This window comes from Scleropages formosus, chromosome 4 (genome assembly GCF_900964775.1).
Source record: "Scleropages formosus chromosome 4, fSclFor1.1, whole genome shotgun sequence".
Lineage (NCBI taxonomy): Eukaryota > Metazoa > Chordata > Actinopteri > Osteoglossiformes > Osteoglossidae > Scleropages > Scleropages formosus.
The window spans coordinates 28,270,133-28,294,229 of record NC_041809.1 but is presented as its reverse complement, the minus strand read 5'-3'; the positions used below and the strand labels follow the sequence as shown (position 1 = coordinate 28,294,229).

The following is a 24,097-nucleotide window of genomic DNA, read 5'->3' as shown; positions in this document are numbered from 1 at the left end:
TTCAGGCTGTTTCCCAACCACAGGGTACAGGATTCTTGTAATCACTGATTTACATAAATTTCTTTCTATAACTGTATATTCTAGAAGTTGAAGTGAAAACACCAGTCTTACAGATTAAAGTAACATTGAAAGTCTCACACAACAGGACAATGATACCAAGCACACCTACACTGGTAGACTAAACAACTGAAAAAGAAAAGAAACAAGGTTTTGAAATGGCCAAGTGAAAGTCTGCACCTCAGCAACTTTGAAATGTTGAATCAGGGGCTTAAAGTCACTCACTCTCTCAGTGTTGTAAATCATTTGTACTAAGTCAGAGGGCCTTAAAAGTGAATAAACAAATGCTGACAAAAATCAATAAGTCTAAAGTTCTACCAGGAAAACTGGACAAGATTTTATAAAATGCAATGTAAGAAACTAATAAATTCATATAAAATTATTGTGTTTAATTTGGAGTTAAAAGGCATCCTTTTGTAGGTCTAGTTAAGTGTCTATGAGCAAAATATGGTCACAAAGAGTTTTTTCCCCCAAAACAGCTTATAGGTTGCCATTTTCACTCATTCACTTTCAATGCTTGTCCTGGTCAGGGTCACAGTGGTCTGATGCCCATCCCAGAACCACTGGGGACACTCCGGTGGTGGGCACACTCTAGACAGCACACCAGTCCACCTCAAGGTAGCCTATATATTTTCAGTCAAGTCTAGTTACTGTATCCTTAGGATATCATAGTACCTCTTCCAAGACAGAGTCTATAAGTTGCATACGTATAACAATTTGAGTGCAATATAATGAAGCAAAAATAACGAAAAGGAGGAAGTCATCGTCTCCAGTATTAAATTTGAGTTTCCGTTATGTTTTTTACTTTTACTGTGTTATATAATGGAGATTCATTTATGACAAAGTTAAATGTAATATATTCCAAAATTCCGAATAAATCCAACAATCAGAAAAAAAACTGAATGGATGGGATACGAACATTAAGGTCTGCACAATACTATAATTTAAAAAATTCTCTTTCAGTACATTGTTAAAGCACACTACACATTAACGTGCTACTCTCCTTAAACCTCCAAGATGTATACAACAAAATTCTATAACACTAAAAAATTCTGTTATTATGTCAGCTTTATCATTTGTCAATTCAAGCGATTACTTTTTACGTCATTATTAGTAATAACACTACTATAAAATATAACACTTCATTATTAATAAACACTATGTACAAAAACAATTAAAGACGAGAGAATCCACCTACTGCTTACCTCTCCAGACACTCTCCTCCTGTGTTCAGACACCACAAGAGTGTTCACATTGCTGTTGGGGACTATGGTAGAACCAATACTCATTCTGGGTCCCACTAACATATATTCTTTGTTTCCAGACCTGTACTGGATGCTGTGGCACAGAGTTCCGTTCCCGCTCGTATCCACGAAATTGGAATCGTGTGAGTACTTGGAGGTATAGTCTTGAGGTTTTGAACACTGCATTGCTATCAAGCCAATAATACTCATGATAAAAAGTGCTGATACAGACCCCAGTGAAATCATCAAATAAAATGTGATGTTATTCTGATCTTCGTTTTTTAGTGAGTTTTTGATATCAGTTGCTGCAGACGCTTCCTTGGTCTCCACGACCTTGACAATTACGGTTGCTGTGGCTGACAGTGAAACGTTCCCATTGTCTTTAACCAGAACAATTAGTTTATGATCAGTTTTGTCTGATTCCATGAATGGCCGAAGTGTCCTGATCTGGCCTGTGTAGCGCTCCAAACCAAACAGAGTGGGGTCAGTAACTTGCAGCAAAGAGAACGATAACCAGCCATTGTATCCTATGTCAGGGTCAAAAGCTCTTACTTTAGTCACCAAATGTCCTGCGATCACATTGCGGGGAATCTCCTCCACAAATTCTGTCGACCCATTACTGTTGACCGGGGACAAGATGACTGGAGCGTTGTCGTTCTGGTCCAGAATGAACACGTTCACTGTGACGTTGCTGCTTAGTGACGGGGTCCCGGAGTCTTTAGCTATGACTTGGAACTGGAAGGTTTTCTCTCTTTCGAAATCAAAACTTTTCAGTGCGTAAATGTTCCCGTTTTCGGAGTTAACATTTAAAAAAGATGCTAATTTAATGTTATTTAAACCCTTTCCAATCATGTAAGAAACCTGCGCATTTTCGTTTTTATCATAGTCAACTGCAGTTACTGAATATATTGATACGCCAGGTACGTTATTTTCGGTCAAATACATCGTATATGGATTTTGAGAAAAGGTGGGCTTATTATCATTGACATCTGTTACCTGAACAGTAATGGACTCGTAAGTCAACAGTGCTGGGCTTCCCAAATCTCTGGCCATTATTTTAATTACATACTCAGGCACAGTTTCTCTGTCCAAATATGCATTTGTTATGACCGAATAAATGTTTGACTGTGATGTAGGTTTAAGTACAAAAGCAAGGTTTTCTTCAATGGCGCATGTAACCTGACCATTTAGTCCCGAGTCTTTGTCGGTGACTCCGATTAGAGCCACGACAGTGCCGAGTTTGGCATTTTCTGGAATGGAGTTTAACAAGAAAGTGACTTCTATCGCGGGCTGGTTGTCGTTGACATCTTCTACTCTTACAAAAACATCGCAATGACTTGATAGTGGGAAATGCCCCTTGTCTGTAGCTTGCACATTAATGTCATATGTCCGTTTCTCTTCAAAGTCGATAAGTCCTTTAACCCTGATTTCCCCACTGTTCCTATCCAGCTCAAAGAGTTCGGACCCTCTCCCTCTAACTGTTTCCCCAAAGGAGTATTCCACTACTCCGTTGTCACCAAAGTCCAAATCAGTAGCATTGACTTTTATTATGACTGTTCCAATGGGGAGATTCTCTTGCAAGCTAACTGAGTATTTCTGCTGATCAAACACAGGTACATTGTCATTAATGTCCAGCACCACAACAGTAATATTAATAATACCAGTTAAGGGTGGATTTCCACCGTCGAGAGCAGTAAGGAGAAGCTCGTGCACAGCAGTACGTTCTCTGTCCAGCGGTTTCAGTAAAACAAGCACAGGAATTTTATTGTTTTCGCTACGATCTTCGACCTTCAACTCGAAGTGTTCATTTCGGCTTATTTTGTAAGATCGCAAGGCATTTATACCCACGTCTGGATCGTGGGCTCCTGCTAACTGGAAGCGAGTACCAGGTACGGTCGATTCTGGTATTTCCAGACGCCTTTGTCGGTCTGCGAAATTTGGCGAGTGGTCGTTGACATCAACAATTTCTATAGCAACGTGGTGTATTTCAAGAGGATCTTCAATGACCGCTTTTAAATTTATGTAGCAATCAGGATTCTCTTGACACAGCTCTTCTCTGTCAATGCGACCACTAACCAGTAAAGCGCCGTCTTTTTCGTTTACCTGAAACAGCTCGCTTTTGTCCGCAGAAACCATTCTGAATCTCCGATCCAACAATGTCTTCGGCTGAATTCCCAAATCCCCGGCTATGTTACCAACAAACGTACCAGGTTTTATCTCTTCTTGAATGGAATATCGAATCGCACCATAACTCATTTTGAAGAGAAAGACAAAAACCATTGCACGGAGAAATGTCCGAATATTCCCCACTGTTCCTCTGTAATCAAGGCATTCCATATTAAAACCGTTGCTGAAAGATAAACTTTAAAATTAAATCCCGAGAAAAATATCTAATGTCCCAGATTGCATGTCCACAATCGCTCATATGGTTGAGTATGTGCCAAAACTGCTAGCAAAGCGCAATCGTGCTAAATTCAGGATGTGTATTTCTATCTAGGGCTCCTCTAAATTCCTGCCCGTGAGTCACAAAGGATGACGGGGAATGGCGTCTATGGCCCTCTGACTACCTTGTACATAACAATACTGACATCTGTCGTTACTAACAGCGCCCAAAAATTGGAAACAATTCACTCTCAACATTGCATTCCGCTTTGGCATGCACTTCTTTGGCTGGACATTCCGTATGTTACTCGAGCTAAAATCAACTTCTGTAATACGGAGGAGATGCTACTAATAGACACCGACACTCAAGTGACTCAGAAAATGTTCAAAAAAAGGTAAAGTGCTGTAACCTCATGTTTCTTAGTCTTACGTGTAATTAACTCTGGTTTATTATATTGAACATTTCTGATGAACAGTGATTGTTAACCGGCACCGTCCTACAGAACTTGAGTTATTCTAAGAAAAAAACAATCGTGTTGGAAAGTTTTTCGTGTGTAATAATTTTGCACTGAAATGCAACATACAAACACGAGGGAAGTTCCGCAAGTCATCACTTTCAGCATCAAAACATTCATTACACTTCGACATTTTGAACTTTTAAAATGTGGTAATGATAACATGTATAGTACAAATTAAATTAAAATTCGCCGCTGCACTGTTTTCCCGATCACCAAAAATGACATTAAACCCTAAGGTATGGGACACTTTATATGTCAGTACAACATCAGAACATGACTGAACAATATAAAACAACCTGTTCGGCGCGTCATGTTTACAAAAGAAAACAGTGCAAAATATCACATGACCTTAACGTGGAATTTTCTGACGGAATCCAAACAAGAAAAAGAAATTAATGTATCGACATCGTGTGAAGGACTGCTGGTTTTAGCCCATACATCATTGTTACCTAATACTCTGAATAAAAATACTTAAGGAATAGGGGGAAAGAGCACATTTTGTATTGTGCTTACCGCTCCACAAGTTCTCCCACTGTGTTCAGATACGACAAGAGTGTTTCCATTGCTGTTTGGGACAATGGTTGAACCGATACTCATTCGTGGTCCAACTAACATGTACCGTTTCTCTCCGGACCTGTACTGGATGCTGTGGCACAAAGTCCCGTTGCCGCTCGTATCCACGTAATTAGAATCCCGTGAGTACTTGGAGGAGTAATCTCGTGGTTTAGAACACTGCATCACTGTCAAGATGATAATACTGATGAAGAAGAGCACGGACACAGACCCCAAAGAGATGATCAAATAAAAAGTGACACTGTTCTCCTTTTCGTTTTTTACTGCGCTTTTCACGTCTGATACCGCAAAAGCTTCTTTGGACTCCGTTGCTCTGATAATAACAGTTGCTGTCGCTGAGAGTGAAACGTTCCCATTGTCTTTAACCAGTACGACCAGTTTGTGCTCAGCTTTGTCTGATTCCATGAATGGCCGAAGTGTCCTGATCTGTCCTGTGTAGCGCTCCAAACCAAACAGAGTGGGGTCAGTAACTTGCAGCAAAGAGAACGATAACCAGCCATTGTATCCTATGTCAGGGTCAAAAGCTCTTACTTTAGTCACCAAATGTCCTGCGATCACATTGCGCGGAAACTCCTCCACAAATTCTGTCGACCCGTTACTGTTGACCGGAGACAAGATGACTGGAGCGTTGTCGTTCTGGTCCAGAATGAACATGTTCACTGTGACGTTGCTGCTTAGAGACGGGGTCCCAGAGTCTTTGGCAACCACCTGAAACTGGAAGGTTTTCTCTCTTTCGAAATCAAAACTTTTCAGTGCGTAAATGTTCCCATTTTCAGGGTTAACGTTTAGAAAAGATGCCAGTTTTGTGTTATTCAAACCCTTTCCGATCACATAAGAAACCTGCGCATTTTCATTTTCATCAGAGTCAACTGCAGATACTGAAAATATGGATACTCCAGGCACGTTATTTTCGGCCAGATACATCGTATATGGATTTTCAGAGAAGGTGGGTCTGTTATCATTGACATCTGTCACCAGGATAGTAACCGACTCAGAAGTCAAAAGTGCAGGGCTTCCCAAATCTCTGGCCATTATTTTTATTACATACTCAGGCACAGTTTCTCTGTCCAAATATGCATTTGTTACTACCGAATAAAAGTTCGATTGTGACGAGGGTTTAAGCTCAAAAGGAAAGTCTTCCTCGAGGGTGCATGTAACCTGACCATTTAGTCCTGAGTCTTTGTCGGTGACTCCGATTAGAGCCACGACAGTGCCTAGTTTGGCATCTTCTGGAATGGAGTTTAACAAGAAAGTGACTTCTATCTCTGGCTGGTTGTCGTTGACATCTTCTACTCTTACAAAAATATCACAATGACCGGATAGTGGAACCGGCCCGTTGTCTGTAGCTTGCACATGAATTTCATAAGATCGTTTTTCTTCAAAATCTATAAGTCCTTTAACCCTGATTTCCCCACTGTTCCTATCTAGCTCAAAGAGTTCAGACCCTCTCCCTCTAACTGTTTCCCCAAAGGAGTATTCCACTACTCCGTTGTCACCAAAGTCCAAATCAGTAGCATTGACTTTTATTATGACTGTTCCAATGGGGAGATTCTCTTGCAAGCTAACTGAGTATTTCTGCTGATCAAACACAGGTACATTGTCATTAATGTCCAGCACCACAATACTGATATTAACTAAACCAGATAACGGTGGATTTCCACCGTCGAGAGCAGTAAGGAGAAGCTCGTGCACAGCAGTACGTTCTCTGTCCAGCGGTTTCAGTAAAACAAGCACAGGAATTTTATTGTTTTCGCTACGATCTTCGACCTTCAACTCGAAGTGTTCATTTCGGCTTATTTTGTAAGATCGCAAGGCATTTATACCCACGTCTGGATCGTGGGCTCCTGCTAACTGGAAGCGAGTACCAGGTACGGTCGATTCTGGTATTTCCAGACGCCTTTGTCGGTCTGCGAAATTAGGCGAGTGGTCGTTGACATCAACAATTTCTATAGCAACGTGGTGTATTTCAAGAGGATCTTCAATGACCGCTTTTAAATTTATGTAGCAATCAGGATTCTCTTGACACAGCTCTTCTCTGTCAATGCGACCACTAACCAGTAAAGCGCCGTCTTTTTCGTTTACCTGAAACAGCTCGCTTTTGTCCGCAGAAACCATTCTGAATCTCCGATCCAACAATGTCTTCGGCTGAATTCCCAAATCCCCGGCTATGTTACCAACAAACGTACCAGGTTTTATCTCTTCTTGAATGGAATATCGAATCGCACCATAACTCATTTTGAAGAGAAAGACAAAAACCATTGCACGGAGAAATGTCCGAATATTCCCCAATGTTCCTCTGTATTCAAGGCATTCCATAATAAAACCGTTGCTGAAAAATAGAAACTGAAAAAAATTAAATCCCGAGAAAAATATCTAATGTCCCAGATTGCATGTCCACAATCGCTCATATGGTTGAGTATGTGCCAAAACTGCTAGCAAAGCGCAATCGTGCTAAATTCAGGATGTGTATTTCTATCTAGGGCTCCTCTAAATTCCTGCCCGTGAGTCACAAAGGATGACGGGGAATGGCGTCTATGGCCCTCTGACTACCTTGTACATAACAATACTGACATCTGCCGTTTCTAACAGTGCCCGGAAATTTGAAAAAAAAACTCTGTCTCAACATTGCATTCCGCTTTGGCATATAGTTCTTTGGCTGGATATTCCGTATGTTACTCGATCTAAAACCAACTGTAATATTGAGACGATGCTACTAATTATCGAATGATACGAAGATACGGAGATGCTTCGAATAATGATGCAGTTATGCAAGGTACCATGATCATCGCCTCAAATTTGTTCACAGTCAGAAACAGGTGCTGTCTTCATCTTGCACATTTTCCATTGATCGAATCATTAAAGAAACTAATATTAGTTGAGTGATGAGGATGCCGACAGTCAAGCCACTCAGAAAATGTTCTAAGAAAGGTAAAATGCTGTAATGGCATATTTCTTAGGCTTATGTGTAATTAACTCTGGTTTATTATATTGAACATTTCTGATGAACAGTGATTGTTAACCGGCACGATCCTACAGCACTGGAGTTATTCTAAGGAAAAAAAAAAATCAGTGTTGGAAAGCTTTTCGTGTGTAATAATTTTGAACTGAAGTGCAACATACAAACACGAGGTAAGTTCCGCAAGTCATCACTTTCAGCATCAAAACATTGATTTCACTTAGGCATTTTGAACTTTTAAAATGTGGTAATGATGACATGTATCATACAAATTAAGTCAAAATTCACCGCTGCACTATTTTCCCGATCACCATAAATGACGTTAAACCCTAAGGTATGGGACACTTCAGAACATACGCCAGTACAATTTCAGAACATGACTGAACAATATGAAACAACTTGTTCAGTACGTCATGATGTTTACAAAAGGAAATAGTGCAAATATCACATGACGTTAATGTAGCATTTTCTGACGGAATCCAAACAAGAAAGACAAATGAATGTATCGACATCATGTGAAGGACTGCTGATTTTAGCCCTTACATCATAGCTACCAAATACAATGAATAAAAATACTTAAGAAATAGGGGGAAAGAGCACATTTTGTATTGTGCTTACCTCTCCACAAGTTCTCCCACTGTGTTCAGACACGACAAGAGTGTTTCCATTGCTGTTTGGGACAATGGTTGAACCGATACTCATTCGTGGTCCAACTAACATGTACCGTTTCTCTCCGGACCTGTACTGGATGCTGTGGCACAAAGTCCCGTTGCCGCTCGTATCCACGTAATTAGAATCCCGTGAGTACTTGGAGGAGTAATCTCGTGGTTTAGAACACTGCATCACTGTCAAGATGATAATACTGATGAAGAAGAGCACGGACACAGACCCCAAAGAGATGATCAAATAAAAAGTGACACTGTTCTCCTTTTCGTTTTTTACTGCGCTTTTCACGTCTGATACCGCAAAAGCTTCTTTGGACTCCGTTGCTCTGATAATAACAGTTGCTGTCGCTGAGAGTGAAACGTTCCCATTGTCTTTAACAAGTATCAACAGTTTGTGCTCAGCTTTGTCTGATTCCATGAATGGTCGAAGTGTCCTGATCTGTCCTGTGTAGCGCTCCAAACCAAACAGAGTGGGGTCAGTTACTTGCAGCAAAGAGAACGATAACCATCCATTGTATCCTATGTCAGGATCATAAGCTCTTACTTTAGTCGCCAAATGTCCTGCGATCACATTGCGGGGAATCTCCTCCACAAATTCTGTCGACCCGTTAGTGTTGACCGGAGACAAGATGACTGGAGCGTTGTCGTTCTGGTCCAGAATGAACACGTTCACTGTGACGTTGCTGCTTAGTGATGGGGTCCCAGAGTCTTTGGCAACCACTTGGAACTGAAACGTTTTCTCTCTTTCGAAATCAAAGCTTTTCAGTGCGTAAATGTTCCCATTTTCGGAGTTTACGTTTAGAAAAGATGCCAATTTTGTGTTATTCAAACCCTTTCCGATCATGTAAGAAACCTGCGCATTTTCATTTTCATCAGAGTCAACTGCAGATACTGAAAATATTGATACGCCAGGCACGTTATTTTCGGTCAAAAACATCGTATATGGATTTTGAGAAAAGGTGGGCTTATTATCATTGACATCTGTTACCTGAACAGTAATTGACTCAGAAGTCAACAGTGCAGGGCTTCCCAAATCTCTGGCCATTATTTTTATTACGTACTCAGGCACAGTTTCTCTGTCCAAATATGCATTTGTTACTACCGAATAAAAGTTCGATTGTGACGAGGGTTTAAGCTCAAAAGGAAGGTTTTCCTCAAGGGCGCATGTAACCTGACTATTGAGTCCTGAGTCTTTGTCGGTGACTCCAATTAGCGCCACGACGGTGCCGAGTTTGGCATCTTCCGGAATGGAGCTTAACAAGAAAGTAACTTCTATCTCGGGCAGGTTGTCGTTGACATCTTCTACACTCACAAGAACATCACAATGACCGGATAGTGGGAAATGCCCCTTGTCTGTAGCTTGCACATTAATTTCATAAGAGCGTTTTTCTTCAAAATCTATAAGTCCTTTTACCTTTATTTCCCCACTGTTCCGATCCAGCTCAAAGAGTTCGGCCTCTCTTCCTATTACTGTTTCCCCAAAGGAGTATTCCACAGCTCCGTTGTCACCAAAGTCCAAATCAGTAGCATTGACTTTCACTATAAATGTCCCAATGGGGACATTCTCTCGTAAACTAACCGAGTATTTCTCCTGATTAAACACAGGGGCATTATCATTAATGTCCAGCACGACAACACTGATATTAACTACACCAGTTAAGGGTGGATTTCCACCGTCGAGAGCAGTAAGGAGAAGCTCGTGCACAGCAGTACGTTCTCTGTCCAGCGGTTTCAGTAAAACAAGCACAGGAATTTTATTGTTTTCGCTACGATCTTCGACCTTCAACTCGAAGTGTTCATTTCGGCTTATTTTATAAGATCGCAAGGCATTTATACCCACGTCTGGATCGTGGGCTCCTGCTAACTGGAAGCGAGTACCAGGTACGGTCGATTCTGGTATTTCCAGACGCCTTTGTCGGTCTGCGAAATTTGGCGAGTGGTCGTTGACATCAACAATTTCTACAGTAACGTGGTGTATTTCAAAAGGATCTTCAATGACCGCTTTTAAATTTATGTAGCAATCGGGATTCTTCTGACACAGCTCTTCTCTGTCAATGCGACCACTAACCAGTAAAGCGCCGTCTTTTTCGTTTACCTGAAACAGCTCGCTTTTGTCCGCAGAAACCATTCTGAATCTCCGATCCAACAATGTCTTCGGTTGAATTCCCAAATCCCCGGCTATGTTACCAACAAACGTACCAGGTTTTATCTCTTCTTGAATGGAATATCGAATCGCACCATAACACATTTTGAGCAGAAAGACAAAAACCATTGCATGGAGAAATGTCCGAATATTCCCCAATGTTCCTCTGTATTCAAGGCATTCCATAATAAAACCGTTGCTGAAAGATAAACTGAAAAATTAAATCCCGAGAAAAATATCTAATGTCCCAGATTGCATGTCCACAATCGTTCATATGGTTGAGTATGTGCCAAAACCGCTAGCAAAGCGCAATCGTGCTATATTCAGGATGATGTGTATTTCTATCTAGGGCTCCTCTAATTCCTGCCCGTGAGTCACAAAGGACGACGGGGAATGGCGTCTATGGCCCTCTGACTACCTTGTACATAACAATACTGACATCTGCCGTTGCTAACAGCGCCCGGAAATTCGAAAAACTCTGCCTCAACATTGCATTCCGCTTTGGCATATACTTCTTTGGCTGGACATTCTGTATGTTACTCGATCTAAAACCAACTGTAATACGGAGAAGATGCTACTAATAATCGAATGATACGAAGATACGGAGATGCTTCGAATAATGATGCAGTTATACAAGGTACCATGATCAGTTCCTCAAATTTGTTCACAGTCAGAAACAGGTGCTGCCTTCATCTTGCACATTTGCCATTGATCGAATCATTAAAGAAACGAATATTAGTTGAGTGATGAGGATGCCGACAGTCAAGCCACTCAGAAAATGTTCTAAAAAAAGTAAAATGCTGTAATCTCATGTTTCTTAGGCTTATGTGTAACTAACTCTGGTTTATTATATTGAACATTTCTGATGAACAGTGATTGTTAACCGGCACCGTCCTACAGAACTTGAGTTATTCTAAGAAAAAAACAATCGTGTTGGAAAGTTTTTCGTGTGTAATAATTTTGAACTGAAATGCAACATACAAACACGAGGGAAGTTCCGCAAGTCATCACTTCCAGCATCAAAACATTCATTACACTTCGACATTTTGAACTTTTAAAATGTGGTAATGGTGACATGTATAGTACAAATTAAATTAAAATTCGCCGCTGCACTATTTTCCCGATCACCATAAATGACATTTAACCCTAAAGAATGGGACACTTCATATGTCAGTACAACTTCAAAACATGATTGAACAATATAAAACAACTTGTTCGGCGCGTCATGTTTACAAAAGAAAATAGTGCAAAATATCACATGACTTTAACGTGGAATTTTTTGACAGCATCCAAACAAGAAAAAGAAATTCATGTATCGACATCGTGTGAAGGACTGCTGGTTTTAACCCTTACATCATTGTTACCTAATACTGTGAATAAAAATACTTAAGAAATAGGGGGAAAGAGCACATTTTGTATTGTGCTTACCTCTCCACAAGTTCTCCCACTGTGTTCAGACACGACAAGAGTGTTTCCATTGCTGTTTGGGACAATGGTTGAACCGATACTCATTCGTGGTCCAACTAACATGTATCGTTTCTCTCCGGACCTGTACTGGATGCTGTGGCACAAAGTCCCGTTGCCGCTCGTATCCACGTAATTAGAATCCCGTGAGTACTTGGAGGAGTAATCTCGTGGTTTAGAACACTGCATCACTGTCAAGATGATAATACTGATGAAGAAGAGCACGGACACAGACCCCAAAGAGATGATCAAATAAAAAGTGACACTGTTCTCCTTTTCGTTTTTTACTGCGCTTTTCACGTCTGATACCGCAAAAGCTTCTTTGGACTCCGTTGCTCTGATAATAACGGTTGCTGTCGCTGAGAGTGAAACGTTCCCATTGTCTTTAACCAGTACGACCAGTTTGTGCTCAGCTTTGTCTGATTCCATGAATGGCCGAAGTGTTCTGATCTGTCCTGTGTAGCGCTCCAAACCAAACAGAGTGGGGTCAGTAACTTGCAGCAAAGAGAATGATAACCAGCCGTTGTATCCTATGTCAGGGTCATAAGCTCTTACTTTAGTCACCAAATGTCCTGCGATCACATTGCGGGGAATCTCCTCCACAAATTCTGTCGACCCGTTACTGTTGACCGGGGACAGGATGACTGGAGCGTTGTCGTTCTGGTCCAGAATGAACACGTTCACTGTGACGTTGCTGCTTAGTGACGGGGTCCCGGAGTCTTTAGCTATGACTTGGAACTGAAACGTTTTCTCTCTTTCGAAATCAAAGCTTTTCAGTGCGTAAATGTTCCCATTTTCGGAGTTAACGTTTAAAAAAGATGCTAATTTAGTGTTATTCAAACCCTTTCCGATTACATATGAAACCTGCGCATTTTCATTTTCATCAGAGTCAACTGCAGATACTGAAAATATTGACACGCCAGGCACGTTATTTTCGGTCAAATACATCGTATATGGATTTTGAGAAAAGGTGGGCTTATTATCATTGACATCTGTTACCTGAACAGTAATTGACTCGTAAGTCAACAGTGTAGGGCTTCCCAAATCTCTGGCCATTATTTTTATTACGTACTCAGGCACAGTTTCTCTGTCCAAATATGCATTTGTTACTACCGAATAAAAGTTCGATTGTGATGAAGGTTTAAGCTCAAAAGGAAGATTTTCCTCAAGGGCGCATGTAACCTGACCATTTAGTCCCGAGTCTTTGTCAGAGACACCAATTAGCGCCACGACGGTGCCGAGTTTGGCATCTTCCGGAATGGAGCTTAACAAGAAGGTTACTTCTATCTCCGGTTTGTTATCGTTAATATCTTCTACCCTTACAAAAATATTACACTGTCCCGACAATGGAACTTGTCCCTTGTCTGTCGCTCGAACGTTAATTTCATACGACCGTTTTTCTTCAAAGTCTATAGATCCTTTAACCCGAATTTCACCGCTGTTCTTTTCCAGCTCAAAAATATCGGACTCCCGGCCTCTGACTGTTGCTCCAAAAGAGTATTCCACAGCCCCATTGTCGCCGAAGTCCAAATCAGTTGCATTAACTTTTATTACAAATGTTCCAATTGCGACATTCTCTTGCAAGATAACTGAATATTTCTGCTGATCAAACACAGGGGCATTGTCATTAATGTCCAATACGACAACACTGATATTAATGACACCAGTTAAGGGTGGGTTTCCACCGTCGATAGCAGTAAGGAGCAGCTCGTGCACAGCAGTACGTTCTCTGTCCAGCGGCTTCAGCAAAATAAGCAGAGGGATTTTATTGATTTCGCTAAGATTTTCCATCTTCAACTCAAAATGCTCATTTCTGTTGAGTCCATAAGATCGCAAGGCATTCATGCCCACGTCTGGATCGTGCGCTCCATCTAACTGGAAGCGAGTACCAGGTACGGTGGATTCTGGCATTTCTAGACGTTTTTGCTGGTCTGTAAAATTTGGTGAGTGGTCGTTGACATCAACAATTTCTACAGTAATGTGGTGTATTTCCAGCGGCTCTTCTATAACCGCTTTTAAATTTATGTAGCAATGAGAATTATCTTGACACAGCTCTTCTCTATCAATGCGACCACTAACCAGTAAAGCTCCATCTTTTTCGTTTACCTGAAACAGCTCGCTTTTGTCCGCAGAAACCATTCTGAACCTGCGATCCGACAGTGTCCTCGGCTGAATTCCCAAATCTTCCGCTACGTTGCCCACAAACGTCCCAGGTTTTACTTCCTCTTTCATGGAATATCGAATCTCACAGCAAGAAATTTTCATCAAAGAAAAAAACACCATAACACAGAGAAGCGTCCGCATGTTTTCCCGTGTCTCTTTGTATGCGTAATCTTCCATATAAAATAGCCGATGGATGCGATATACACAGATAAAATTTCAATTTACATCGAAGATGACATGAACATTGATATCAATAACCGTATATACAATCAAAACACAGTCTACCTAAATTTGGAATGTGTCCCTGTCTAAAGCTCATCTTAATAAACTGGTACACAAAGGATGACGGGAAGGGCTTCTAGTAGCTCAGTTTGGACCTGTGTCTTTGATGATGCTGACCCCTGCTGGTCATCACCACGAGAAAACGCCCCAGAACAATGCGTCCTCTTAATTGATATAGTTCAGCATCGTGCAACCATATAGTGTAACACAAGCGGGATGACGCTGCAAATGAGGTCGTTCCTGAACACATAGATACCTTGTGTAGCAACCGAGGTTTTTACACAAAAAGGATTGTGTGCTCTCTTGGCTGTTAACAGCAGTTCTATAGCGAGGGAAGTGGTGGAAAAAGCAGGCAGACCAGATAAAAAGTCAAACCAAAACATTCTACAATGAGGTTTACTGATGGCATCCGAGGGCCAATTGTTGGAGGATGAGAAGTACAGATTTCCTCAAAGGTAATCTGGCCTTCCCAGTGCTTAACTGAGGCCTGATCATTTCATATTGTGAATCCCCTCATTGTCTGGGAAGAGAGGTAAAAATATTGTAATGTGAAGATAGGCATGTGTTTGTCATGTGAAATAATTTTATTTAGCTTTAGACACTCTGGGTAAGTGGTGAGGTTGCTGTAACTGGGCCTTGTGTACAGCCATTGATATAAGCACATAAAATGCAACATCTTATCCTGTATATACTGAATTTTATATTATATTATAATATACCTTTGACTGAGTTAAGGCCTAGTCAAAATGTTTCTGCCTTACCTGTTGGTCACAGACCATGGAAAGTTTTTTTTTTTTTTCATTCTCACTGAGATGTTTCCCTAGTAATAATATTTGAAGTTTACATTTTCATAGTGCTGCTGCACTGTACATTAAACTTTGAATTAATGTCTAATTATTAACCAGGACAGGACTACATTTACATTTAGCTAACCCTTTTCTCCAAAGCAACTTATACAGTTAAGTATTTGCACTGATATATCCATTTACAGATTTGAAAAATTTTAAGGAGCACTTTCAGATAAACACTATGCTCATTTTACAAGCAGGAGGGAGAATGGAGCCCCTATAATCACGATTCTCCTTCCGAGGCGGTTTTTATGAACGACAGAATACAATTACAATTTAGTAGCACAATCTCGGGATTACAATCTAGTTTTTTGCATATGTAATTTGTATTTCTTTTTTCAACATACAGAAAGCATAATATCAGGAAGGCAAGGCAAGAAGTCTCCTTAACTGAAGAATCGAAATATTTCAGTTTAACTTCTGCGCTGTCCTCTTTTTACTGGCAACCGGCATTCGTCAATTTAAATTAAAGATATGTTTTTAAAAATGAAGAAATGGGACACTGGAATACATGGTAGGCTCTTTGAATTGTTCCTTTAGTGAGACGAAAATCTAACTATCGAAATACTGTTGATACGCTGCTAGGTTAGCGCTTTAAATTTAAATTAAGTCTTCATGGAAAATTCCCCATAATAGCCCAGAAACATTACATTCTTGCAAGCAAACAGCAATACACAACAAGAAAAGATAATATTGTTAAAACGTGTGAATGGCTGCAAAGTTCTAAGTCCAAATCACTTAATGGCAAACACCTTGATTAACAAAGTCAAGGTATACCAATAACGAAAGTAAGAAATCTTGACAGCACGTTCTATCATCGGCTTACCTCTCCAGAGATTCCCCTGTCTTCTCGAATCACAAGAGTGTTCCCATTGCTGCTGGGGACGACAGCAGAACCGATACTCATTCTGGGTCCCACTAACATGTACCGTTTCTCTCCGGACCTGTACTGGATACTGTGGCAAAGCGTTCCGTTCCCGCTCGTATCCACGTAATTAGAGTCACGTGAGTACTTGGGAGATTCGTCTTGAGGTTTAGAACACTGCATGGCTATCAAGCCAATAATACTGATGACAAAAAGCGCTGATACAGATCCTAGTGATATTATCAGGTAAAAACTGACGCTGGTTTCATTTTCGTGGTTAACTGTGCTTTTGATATCCGATGCTGAAAAAGCCTCTTTGGTCTCCACTACTTTGATAATCACAGTTGCAGTAGCTGAAAGTGAAACATTCCCATTGTCTTTAACCAGAACAATTAGTTTATGATCAGCTTTGTCTGATTCCATGAATGGCCGAAGTGTCCTGATCTGTCCCGTGTAGCGCTCCAAACCAAACAGAGTGGGGTCAGTAACTTGCAGCAAAGAGAACGATAACCAGCCATTGTATCCTATGTCAGGGTCATAAGCTCTTACTTTAGTCACCAAATGTCCTGCGATCACATTGCGGGGAATCTCCTCCACAAATTCTGCCGACCCGTTAGTGTTGACTGGGGACAAGATGACTGGAGCGTTGTCGTTCTGGTCCAGAATGAACACGTTCACTGTGACGTTGCTGCTTAGTGGCGGGGTCCCAGAGTCTTTAGCTATGACTTGGAATTGAAAGGTTTTCATTGACTCAAAATCAAAACTTTTCATTGCGTAAATATTACCATTGTCCTGATTAATATTTAAGAAAGAAGTTACACTTTGGCCGGTATTTACGTTCCCAAGAGAATAAGAAACAAGAGCATTTTCATTCTCATCTGCGTCAGAGGCACTGATGGCAAATATAGACGCCCCAATATCGTTATTCTCTTCCAAGTAGAAAGTGTATGGATTCTGCGAAAACACCGGATTGTTGTCGTTTACATCTGACAATTTCACTCGCACTGTTTTAATGGAGGACATCGAGGGATTTCCTAGATCCTTCGCTTTTATTGCTATATCATATTCTGGAATTGACTCTCTATCTAAGCGGTCGTTTGTAACTAATGAATAAAAGTTACCTTCAGACGAAGGTTTCAAATCAAACGGCAAATCCTTAGGTATGGTACAAACTATCTGTCCATTAACTCCGGAATCCAGGTCTGTTATCCCCATTAGGGCCACCACGGTACCAAGAGGCGCGTTCTCAGGGATCTGACTGGAAAGAGAGGTGATGTCTATCTCGGGTTTGTTGTCATTCACATCCTCAACTTTCAGGAGCACGTTGCATTGGGTTTTTAGAGGCAATACACCTTTATCAGAAACATCTATGTTTATTTCATAAATGTCATTTTCCTCAAAGTCAATCAATCCTTTTACATACAATTCACCGGTTTCTCTGTTCAAATCTAGAATGTCACTTGCTTTGCTTCTGAATTTTGTTCGAATTGAATATTCAACTTCACCGTTAACACCATCGTCTGAATCGTGAGCATTGACTTTCAGCAAAGACGTCCCCACTGGAACATTTTCTTTTACTGTCGCAATATATTGCTGCTGATCACACACTGGCGCGTTGTCGTTAGCGTCCAAAACAATCACATCGATATTTAAGGCACCAGATTTCTGGGGACTGCCGCCATCCACGGCGGTCAAAGTCATATTGAAATGTGCGACAGTTTCCCTGTCCAGTTGTTTCCGGAGCAGCAAGAATGGAATTTTGGTACCTTTTCTTATATCCTTTGTTTCCATCTGAAAATATTCATTCTGACTTAGTTTGTAAGACTGCAAAGTATTAACACCAATATCTGGATCTTGAGCCTCTTCCAGCTGGAATCTCGCTCCCGCCACTGTTAGCTCTGGAATTTCTAAGCGATATTCTTTATCTGGAAAACGTGGAGAATGATCATTGATATCTGAAATCTCTACGTTAATGTGATGCATTTCTAGTGGGTTCTCCACTACGGCTTTGAGATTAACATAACAAGGAGTTGTTTTGCCGCACATCTCCTCTCTGTCTATCCTCTGGTTAACAAACAAAGCGCCGTCTTTCTGGTTTACCTGGAAAAGCTCTTGTTTCGTTCCCGTAATAACACGGAGTTTCCGATCCACTAGCCCGCTTGATTCGAACCCCAGGTCTCTGGCAACATTCCCAACTATGGTGCCAATCTGTAATTCCTCATGGATGGAATACCGAACTTGACCAGCGGCCTTCAGGAGCAGGAACAATAGTACCGCAAAATGATGAAAAAAGCACCGATATTTCGGTCTCTTCAGACAACACTCCGCATCCATCCTATGAATAGCCGCCTGTAATTTGTATTAATATGAAAAATGAAACAATAAAATATTTCATATGTGATTTGATCCTTTTATTATTTTCTATATTATCCTGAGATCGCGTGCGTTTTTTTCCTCTTCTTCTCTCGCGACTGCCATTCTGTAAATGGCTCCAACTCGCCTGGTGTGTGGTAGGTTACGATTGTTATCCTGCTGCTAAGAATTTCTTTGGCAACACTGCCGCTATGCGTTACGGGTGAAAAGATGTAATAAAAGAGTTGCGAAACATCGACGAATGTAAAACAGGCCTTTATTCCGACTGTACTTACAAACAGGCTGGATATCATTTATTATAGAAATGATCATACAGTCGGAGTAATTTGTATAAAAAGCTCATACAACAATAGGTTCCAAGTAATGTGATCTTTTTTCCTTAAAAAATATTAGTGAGTTTAAACCAACGTTTTATTTTATTTTACTATAATCTCCATGTGCTGAATAAATATCACCGTGATATTATCTCATATAAACGTCATGTACATAAACGACGGATGCTTTCTGATTTGACGGCGCAGCAGGTAGCGCTGCCTTCTCACGTCACCTGAGCCGTGCGGATTTAGGCTCGAATTCAGTTCAGTCTGTGTGGAGTTTGCATGCTCTCCCTATGTCTGTATGGGTTTAGTTCCACAGTCTAAAGACACGTAGTTCGGATGTATTGGAGACCCTAAATTATCTGGTGTGTGGTTATCCTGCGATGGACTGGCATCCCTTCCTTGGTGTATCCCCAAGTTTTGCTCTCCGGGGTCCAGACCACCACGAAACTCACCAGGACAAGCGGTTAATGAAATTGAATGGTTTCTATGTTTTCTGATTTTGTCAAGCTTTTATTCCTTAACTCTATGTGTTGAAGATAATTCAAAGGACAACGTGACTTTTTACACTTTTACATAAAGTCCTTGCTACACACCCACCATCTGAACCGCTTTTCCCATACGGGGTCACGGGGAGCCGAACCCAGCAACACAGGGCGTAGGGCTGGAGGGGGAGGGGACACACCCAGGACGGGACGCCAGTCCGTCACAAGGCACCCCAAGCAGGCCTCGAATCCCAGACCCACCGGAAAGGAGGACAAGGCCCAACCCACTGCACCACCGCACCCCCCAAGTCCTTGCTTCTCAAAACATTATTTATATTAATGTAGAAAGTTTGAATAAACAGGTAAACGTGACTTTTTTTGACTGTCATCGGGTCACAGGTGCAACACCTCATTTTGATCTATAGCAAATGCCCATTGGCTGTCAGTCACTGGATCCTCACTCTATCCTTGTCATCTGCAACTAAAACTTTGACACCTGCAACTAAACAGCGTCAAAACAGCTCTCCTGACTTACGAACCAAAAATTACTTTGAACCTAGTTCTTTCCACTTCACCATCAATCAACCTCTGCAACCTGCCAAACATCTCTATTTCGAGACGGAAAGGGCTTGACCAAGATAACCACAAGAAGTTATGCTTCCAGAGGTTACACATTTTCTAGAATTCACTGGCTGAATGAACTGAATGTGAACAATTGATGAAAGAGACATAAAATACTCGCTAACTAAAACATATCGAAGTTGAATGGCATCATCCGTTAATTAGATTTTTATTATATATTTGGCAGAAATATGACCATAATATATTATAATTTATCCCTTACCTCACCAGAAACTCCCCTTCTGTGTTCTGGCATCACGAGAGTGTTCGCATTACTGTTCGTGACAATAGCAGAAGCAACGCTCGTCCTCGGTCCAACTAACATGTACCGTTTCTCTCCGGACCTGTACTGGATGCTGTGGCACAGAGTCCCGCTTCCGCTCGTATCCACGTAATTGGAGTCCCGTGAGTTCTTGGAGGCGATATCTTGAGGATTATGACACTGCATGATAATTAAGCTGATAATGCTAATGGCAAAAAGTGCAGAAACACAGCCCAGCGAAATGATCAAATAAAAAGTGACGTTGCTCTCATCTTTGTGATTTGCAGTGCTTTTGATATCTGACGCTGCAAACGCCTCTTTAGTCTCAACTACCTTAATAATCACAGTTGCTGTGGCTGAGAGTGAAACATTCCCATTGTCTTTAACCAGTACGACCAGTTTGTGCTCAGCTTTGTCTGATTCCATGAATGGCCGAAGTGTCCTGATCTGTCCTGTGTAGCGCTCCAAACCAAACAGAGTGGGGTCAGTAACTTGCAGCAAAGAGAATGATAACCATCCATTGTATCCTATGTCAGGGTCAAAAGCTCTTACTTTAGTCACCAAATGTCCTGCGATCACATTGCGCAGAATCTCCTCCACAAATTCTGTCGACCCGTTAGTGTTGACCGGGGACAGGATGACTGGAGCATTGTCGTTCTGGTCCAGAATGAACACCTTCACTGTGACGTTGCTGCTTAGTGACGGGGTCCCAGAGTCTTTAGCTATGACTTGGAATTGAAAGGTTTTCATTGACTCAAAATCAAAACTTTTCATTGCGTAAATATTACCATTGTCGTGATTAATATTTAAGAAAGAAGTTACACTTCGCCCGGTATTTACGTTCGCAAAAGAGTAAGAAACAAGAGCATTTTCATTCTCATCTGCGTCAGACGCGCTGATGGTGAATATAGACGCACCGGGTTCGTTATTCTCCAGCAAGTAGAAAGTGTATGGACTCCGTGTGAAGACTGGACTGTTGTCATTAATGTCTGATAATTCAACTCGGACTGTTTTGACAGTAGATAATGAAGGAATTCCCATATCCTTTGCGGTAATAGTAATATCATATTGCGGTACTGACTCCCTGTCTAAGAGGCTCTTCGTCACTAAGGAGTAGAAGTTGCCCTCGGAGGAAGGTTTCAAATCAAACGGCAACTCCTCGGGTAACGTGCAAACCACTTGACCATTGACGGTTGAGTCCAGGTCTGTGACACCCATCAGTGCTACCACGGTACCAAGTGGTGCGTTTTCAGGAATCTGGTTGGACAGAGAGGTGATTTCTATTTCTGGAGTGTTATCGTTTACGTCCTCTATTTTAAGAAATACATTACAATAAGCAACCATGGGCGATAATCCCTTATCAGTTACTTGTACATTTATCTCATAAATCTGTTCAGTTTCGAAATCGATCACACCATTAACTTTTATTTCTCCCGTTTTAGAGTCTAACATCAAAAGATCATTTGCCTTGCTTCTGAACATATTTCCAAATGAGTACTCGATTTCACCATTAATGCCTTCATCTGCATCGGATGCATTTACTTTCAACAAAAACGTTCCAACGGGTGCATTTTCCTGTACTGTGACAGTGTACGGCTGCTGATCACATACTGGCGCGTTGTCGTTAGCATCCAGAACAATTACAGTGATATTGAGAATTCCAGATTTTGGAGGGCTGCCGCCATCTATGGCAGTCAGTGTAACATTATACTGTGCCACAGTTTCCCTGTCCAAGGACTTTTGCAATACCAAAAACGGAATTTTAATATCTGTCTTCAAATATTTTGTTTCCAGCTTGAAATGTTCGTTTTGGCTTAATTTATAAGAATGCAAAGTATTTATGCCTATATCGGGGTCGTGAGCCCCTTCCAGTTGAAACCTCGCTCCGCTTACTGTCAGTTCTGGAATTTCTAAGCGATATTCTTTTTCTAAAAAGCTGGGGGAATGGTCATTGACGTCCAAAATCTCTACAATTATGTGATGCATCTCTAGCGGATTCTCTATGACAGCTTTAAGATTGATGTAGCAGGGAATCGTTTTACTGCACAGCTCCTCTCTGTCTATCCTCTGGTTCACAAACAAAGCGCCGTCCCTCTGGTTTATCTGAAAAAGCTCTTTCTTTGCTCCGCTCACAATGCGCAGGTTTCGATCCGCCAACCCACTCGTATCAAAGCCCATATCTTTAGCCACATTCCCAACTATTGTGCCGAGCTGTAGTTCTTCCCGAATGGAATAACGGACTTGAGCAGATGACCGTTCACAAAACGACAGCAGTAACACAAAAGGGAGCACTGCCCATCCACACTCCTGTCTCCAGCGATTCACCATCCCCATGGTAAAGATGATTCCGTTATTCCATTTGTAACGAATAATCCATATTGCGATGTAATGTTCTTACAATCAAAAATATTCCATTCCAGTTTTATGCTCTCATTGTTCCGTCCATTCTTCAGTCCCTGTGTGACATTTATCCTCTTGCGTTCGTGCGACTCAAGCCTTATTCCTGAGATCCCTACAACCGAGCGCGTTATGATTTCAGTTGCTATTGTACCAATCTCTTTGGCAACACTACCACCAGGCGTCAAGGCATAAGACGTGTAAGACCACACTTCAAAGCATTTAAAACGTGCATACAGTATATATTCAGAAAAGTATCGAAAATGAGCTTTACAAAATGTACTGTATGTGTGGTATAGGAAGTACTTTCAGATGTAACATTTACCTTATATAAAGAGCATGTATTTGCTTACAATATATTATTTCTTGTGGTATGTTTCTAAGTATGCAACACAAACGCCTTTGCCTCACGTATGCCTCGTGTATTTCTTATGAACGAATACAACTCCGTTCTGACTATATTTCCTTTATGTCCCACCAGACTTTTCCAGCTTACATATACACAGGTCCACATTTTTATTAGCCACTAAAACCATACACAGTACCTTTATTTTGATTTCTCCATAGACTCCTACTCACAGAGTCAAATACAACATCTACAATCTGACTGATTAACAGGAATAATCTTTCAAACTGTGCATCACTAACCTTATACCTGTTACATCTTGTGAAATATAGCCTGCTCTCACTGTCCCCAGCCTCAAGAGTCTGGGAGTTACCACCAGTTGACACCAATATTTGTTCTTTCCAGTACATCACAGGTATTACCCTGTCTTTTACATACACTACATAGCACTCACTATTCACATTCTCATCTCTTCCCTGTTAATTTCTCTTCACCACCTTCCAGTTGATGGAAGTGCATCTTTCAGATTCAGAGCTGCAGCCTACAAGATGCTTAAAGGACCAAAGTCACATTGTCTTGAAGAACTAATCTGAGCCAACATTCCAAGACTGCTCCTGTACCATAGGTCATTTGAATGTTCATTGCACAAGGGGTTTAACATTATACTGTGTTTGAGCAATGAACATCCCTCTCTCGCAGGTCATCAGAAAACAGTTCTGATATAGGTCTAAAACCAAACCATTTGTAAACACCTCAACCATAACCTTTGGTTGTCACCATTAAGTTACTTTGGTGTGCTGGCTTATGTGTGTATGTTCGTATGTACATATGTATGTATGTATGTATGCATTTATTTACGTACTTATTTATTTATTTTTTTGAACTAATTTATGAAAAAAAACATGAGAATGATCCTGTGCAAGTAATTAACCTGAGTTTTGACAAGTATTGTCTGTATTTGAAGCTGTGTGTTTTTGTTAAATTCCCTACAGTAGCCTGTAAGTTCTCTGAATAAATCTGAATTTTTATAATAGAAAAAAACTAAATTCAACTGTTAAAATGCCATTATAATATTTATTATATGTCACACAATACACAGATTTCTAAGACAACAAATACATTTGTAGTTCACCTGA

At 40.9% G+C, this 24,097-nt stretch overlaps 2 protein-coding genes across 12 annotated transcripts in view; both read right to left on the bottom strand.

Moving 5' to 3' along the window:
- The window catches only part of LOC108934193 (protocadherin alpha-C2-like), a 163,281-nt gene that overhangs the window by 116,466 nt on the left and 22,718 nt on the right, over positions 1 to 24,097 (bottom strand). For 2 of the 11 annotated variants that reach the window (XM_018751732.2, XM_018751735.2), the window contains exon 1: positions 20,180 to 22,723. The exons of 6 other annotated variants lie outside the window; for them this stretch is intronic. In XM_018751732.2, coding sequence (XP_018607248.2) covers positions 20,180 to 22,552 — 2,373 coding nt within the window. In that variant the 5' untranslated portion in view covers positions 22,553 to 22,723. Of the gene's footprint in view, positions 1 to 4,714; positions 7,343 to 8,348; positions 10,885 to 20,179; positions 22,724 to 24,097 lie in introns of those variants that run through there. 3 more of the 11 variants (XM_029251189.1, XM_029251192.1, XM_018751729.2) reach the window with 2 other exon arrangements.
- LOC114910430 (protocadherin alpha-6-like) lies at positions 11,925 to 14,478 on the bottom strand. Its single transcript, XM_029251262.1, has one exon. It carries the CDS (start codon positions 14,340 to 14,342, stop codon positions 11,925 to 11,927), a length of 2,418 nt encoding a protein of 805 aa, XP_029107095.1. The 5' UTR covers positions 14,343 to 14,478.

What these genes read in the sequence shown, in the direction of transcription:
- LOC114910430 (XM_029251262.1), bottom strand. Translation starts at nt 14,342, where the DNA reads ATGGAAGATTACGCATACAAAGAGACACGGGAAAACATGCGGACGCTT.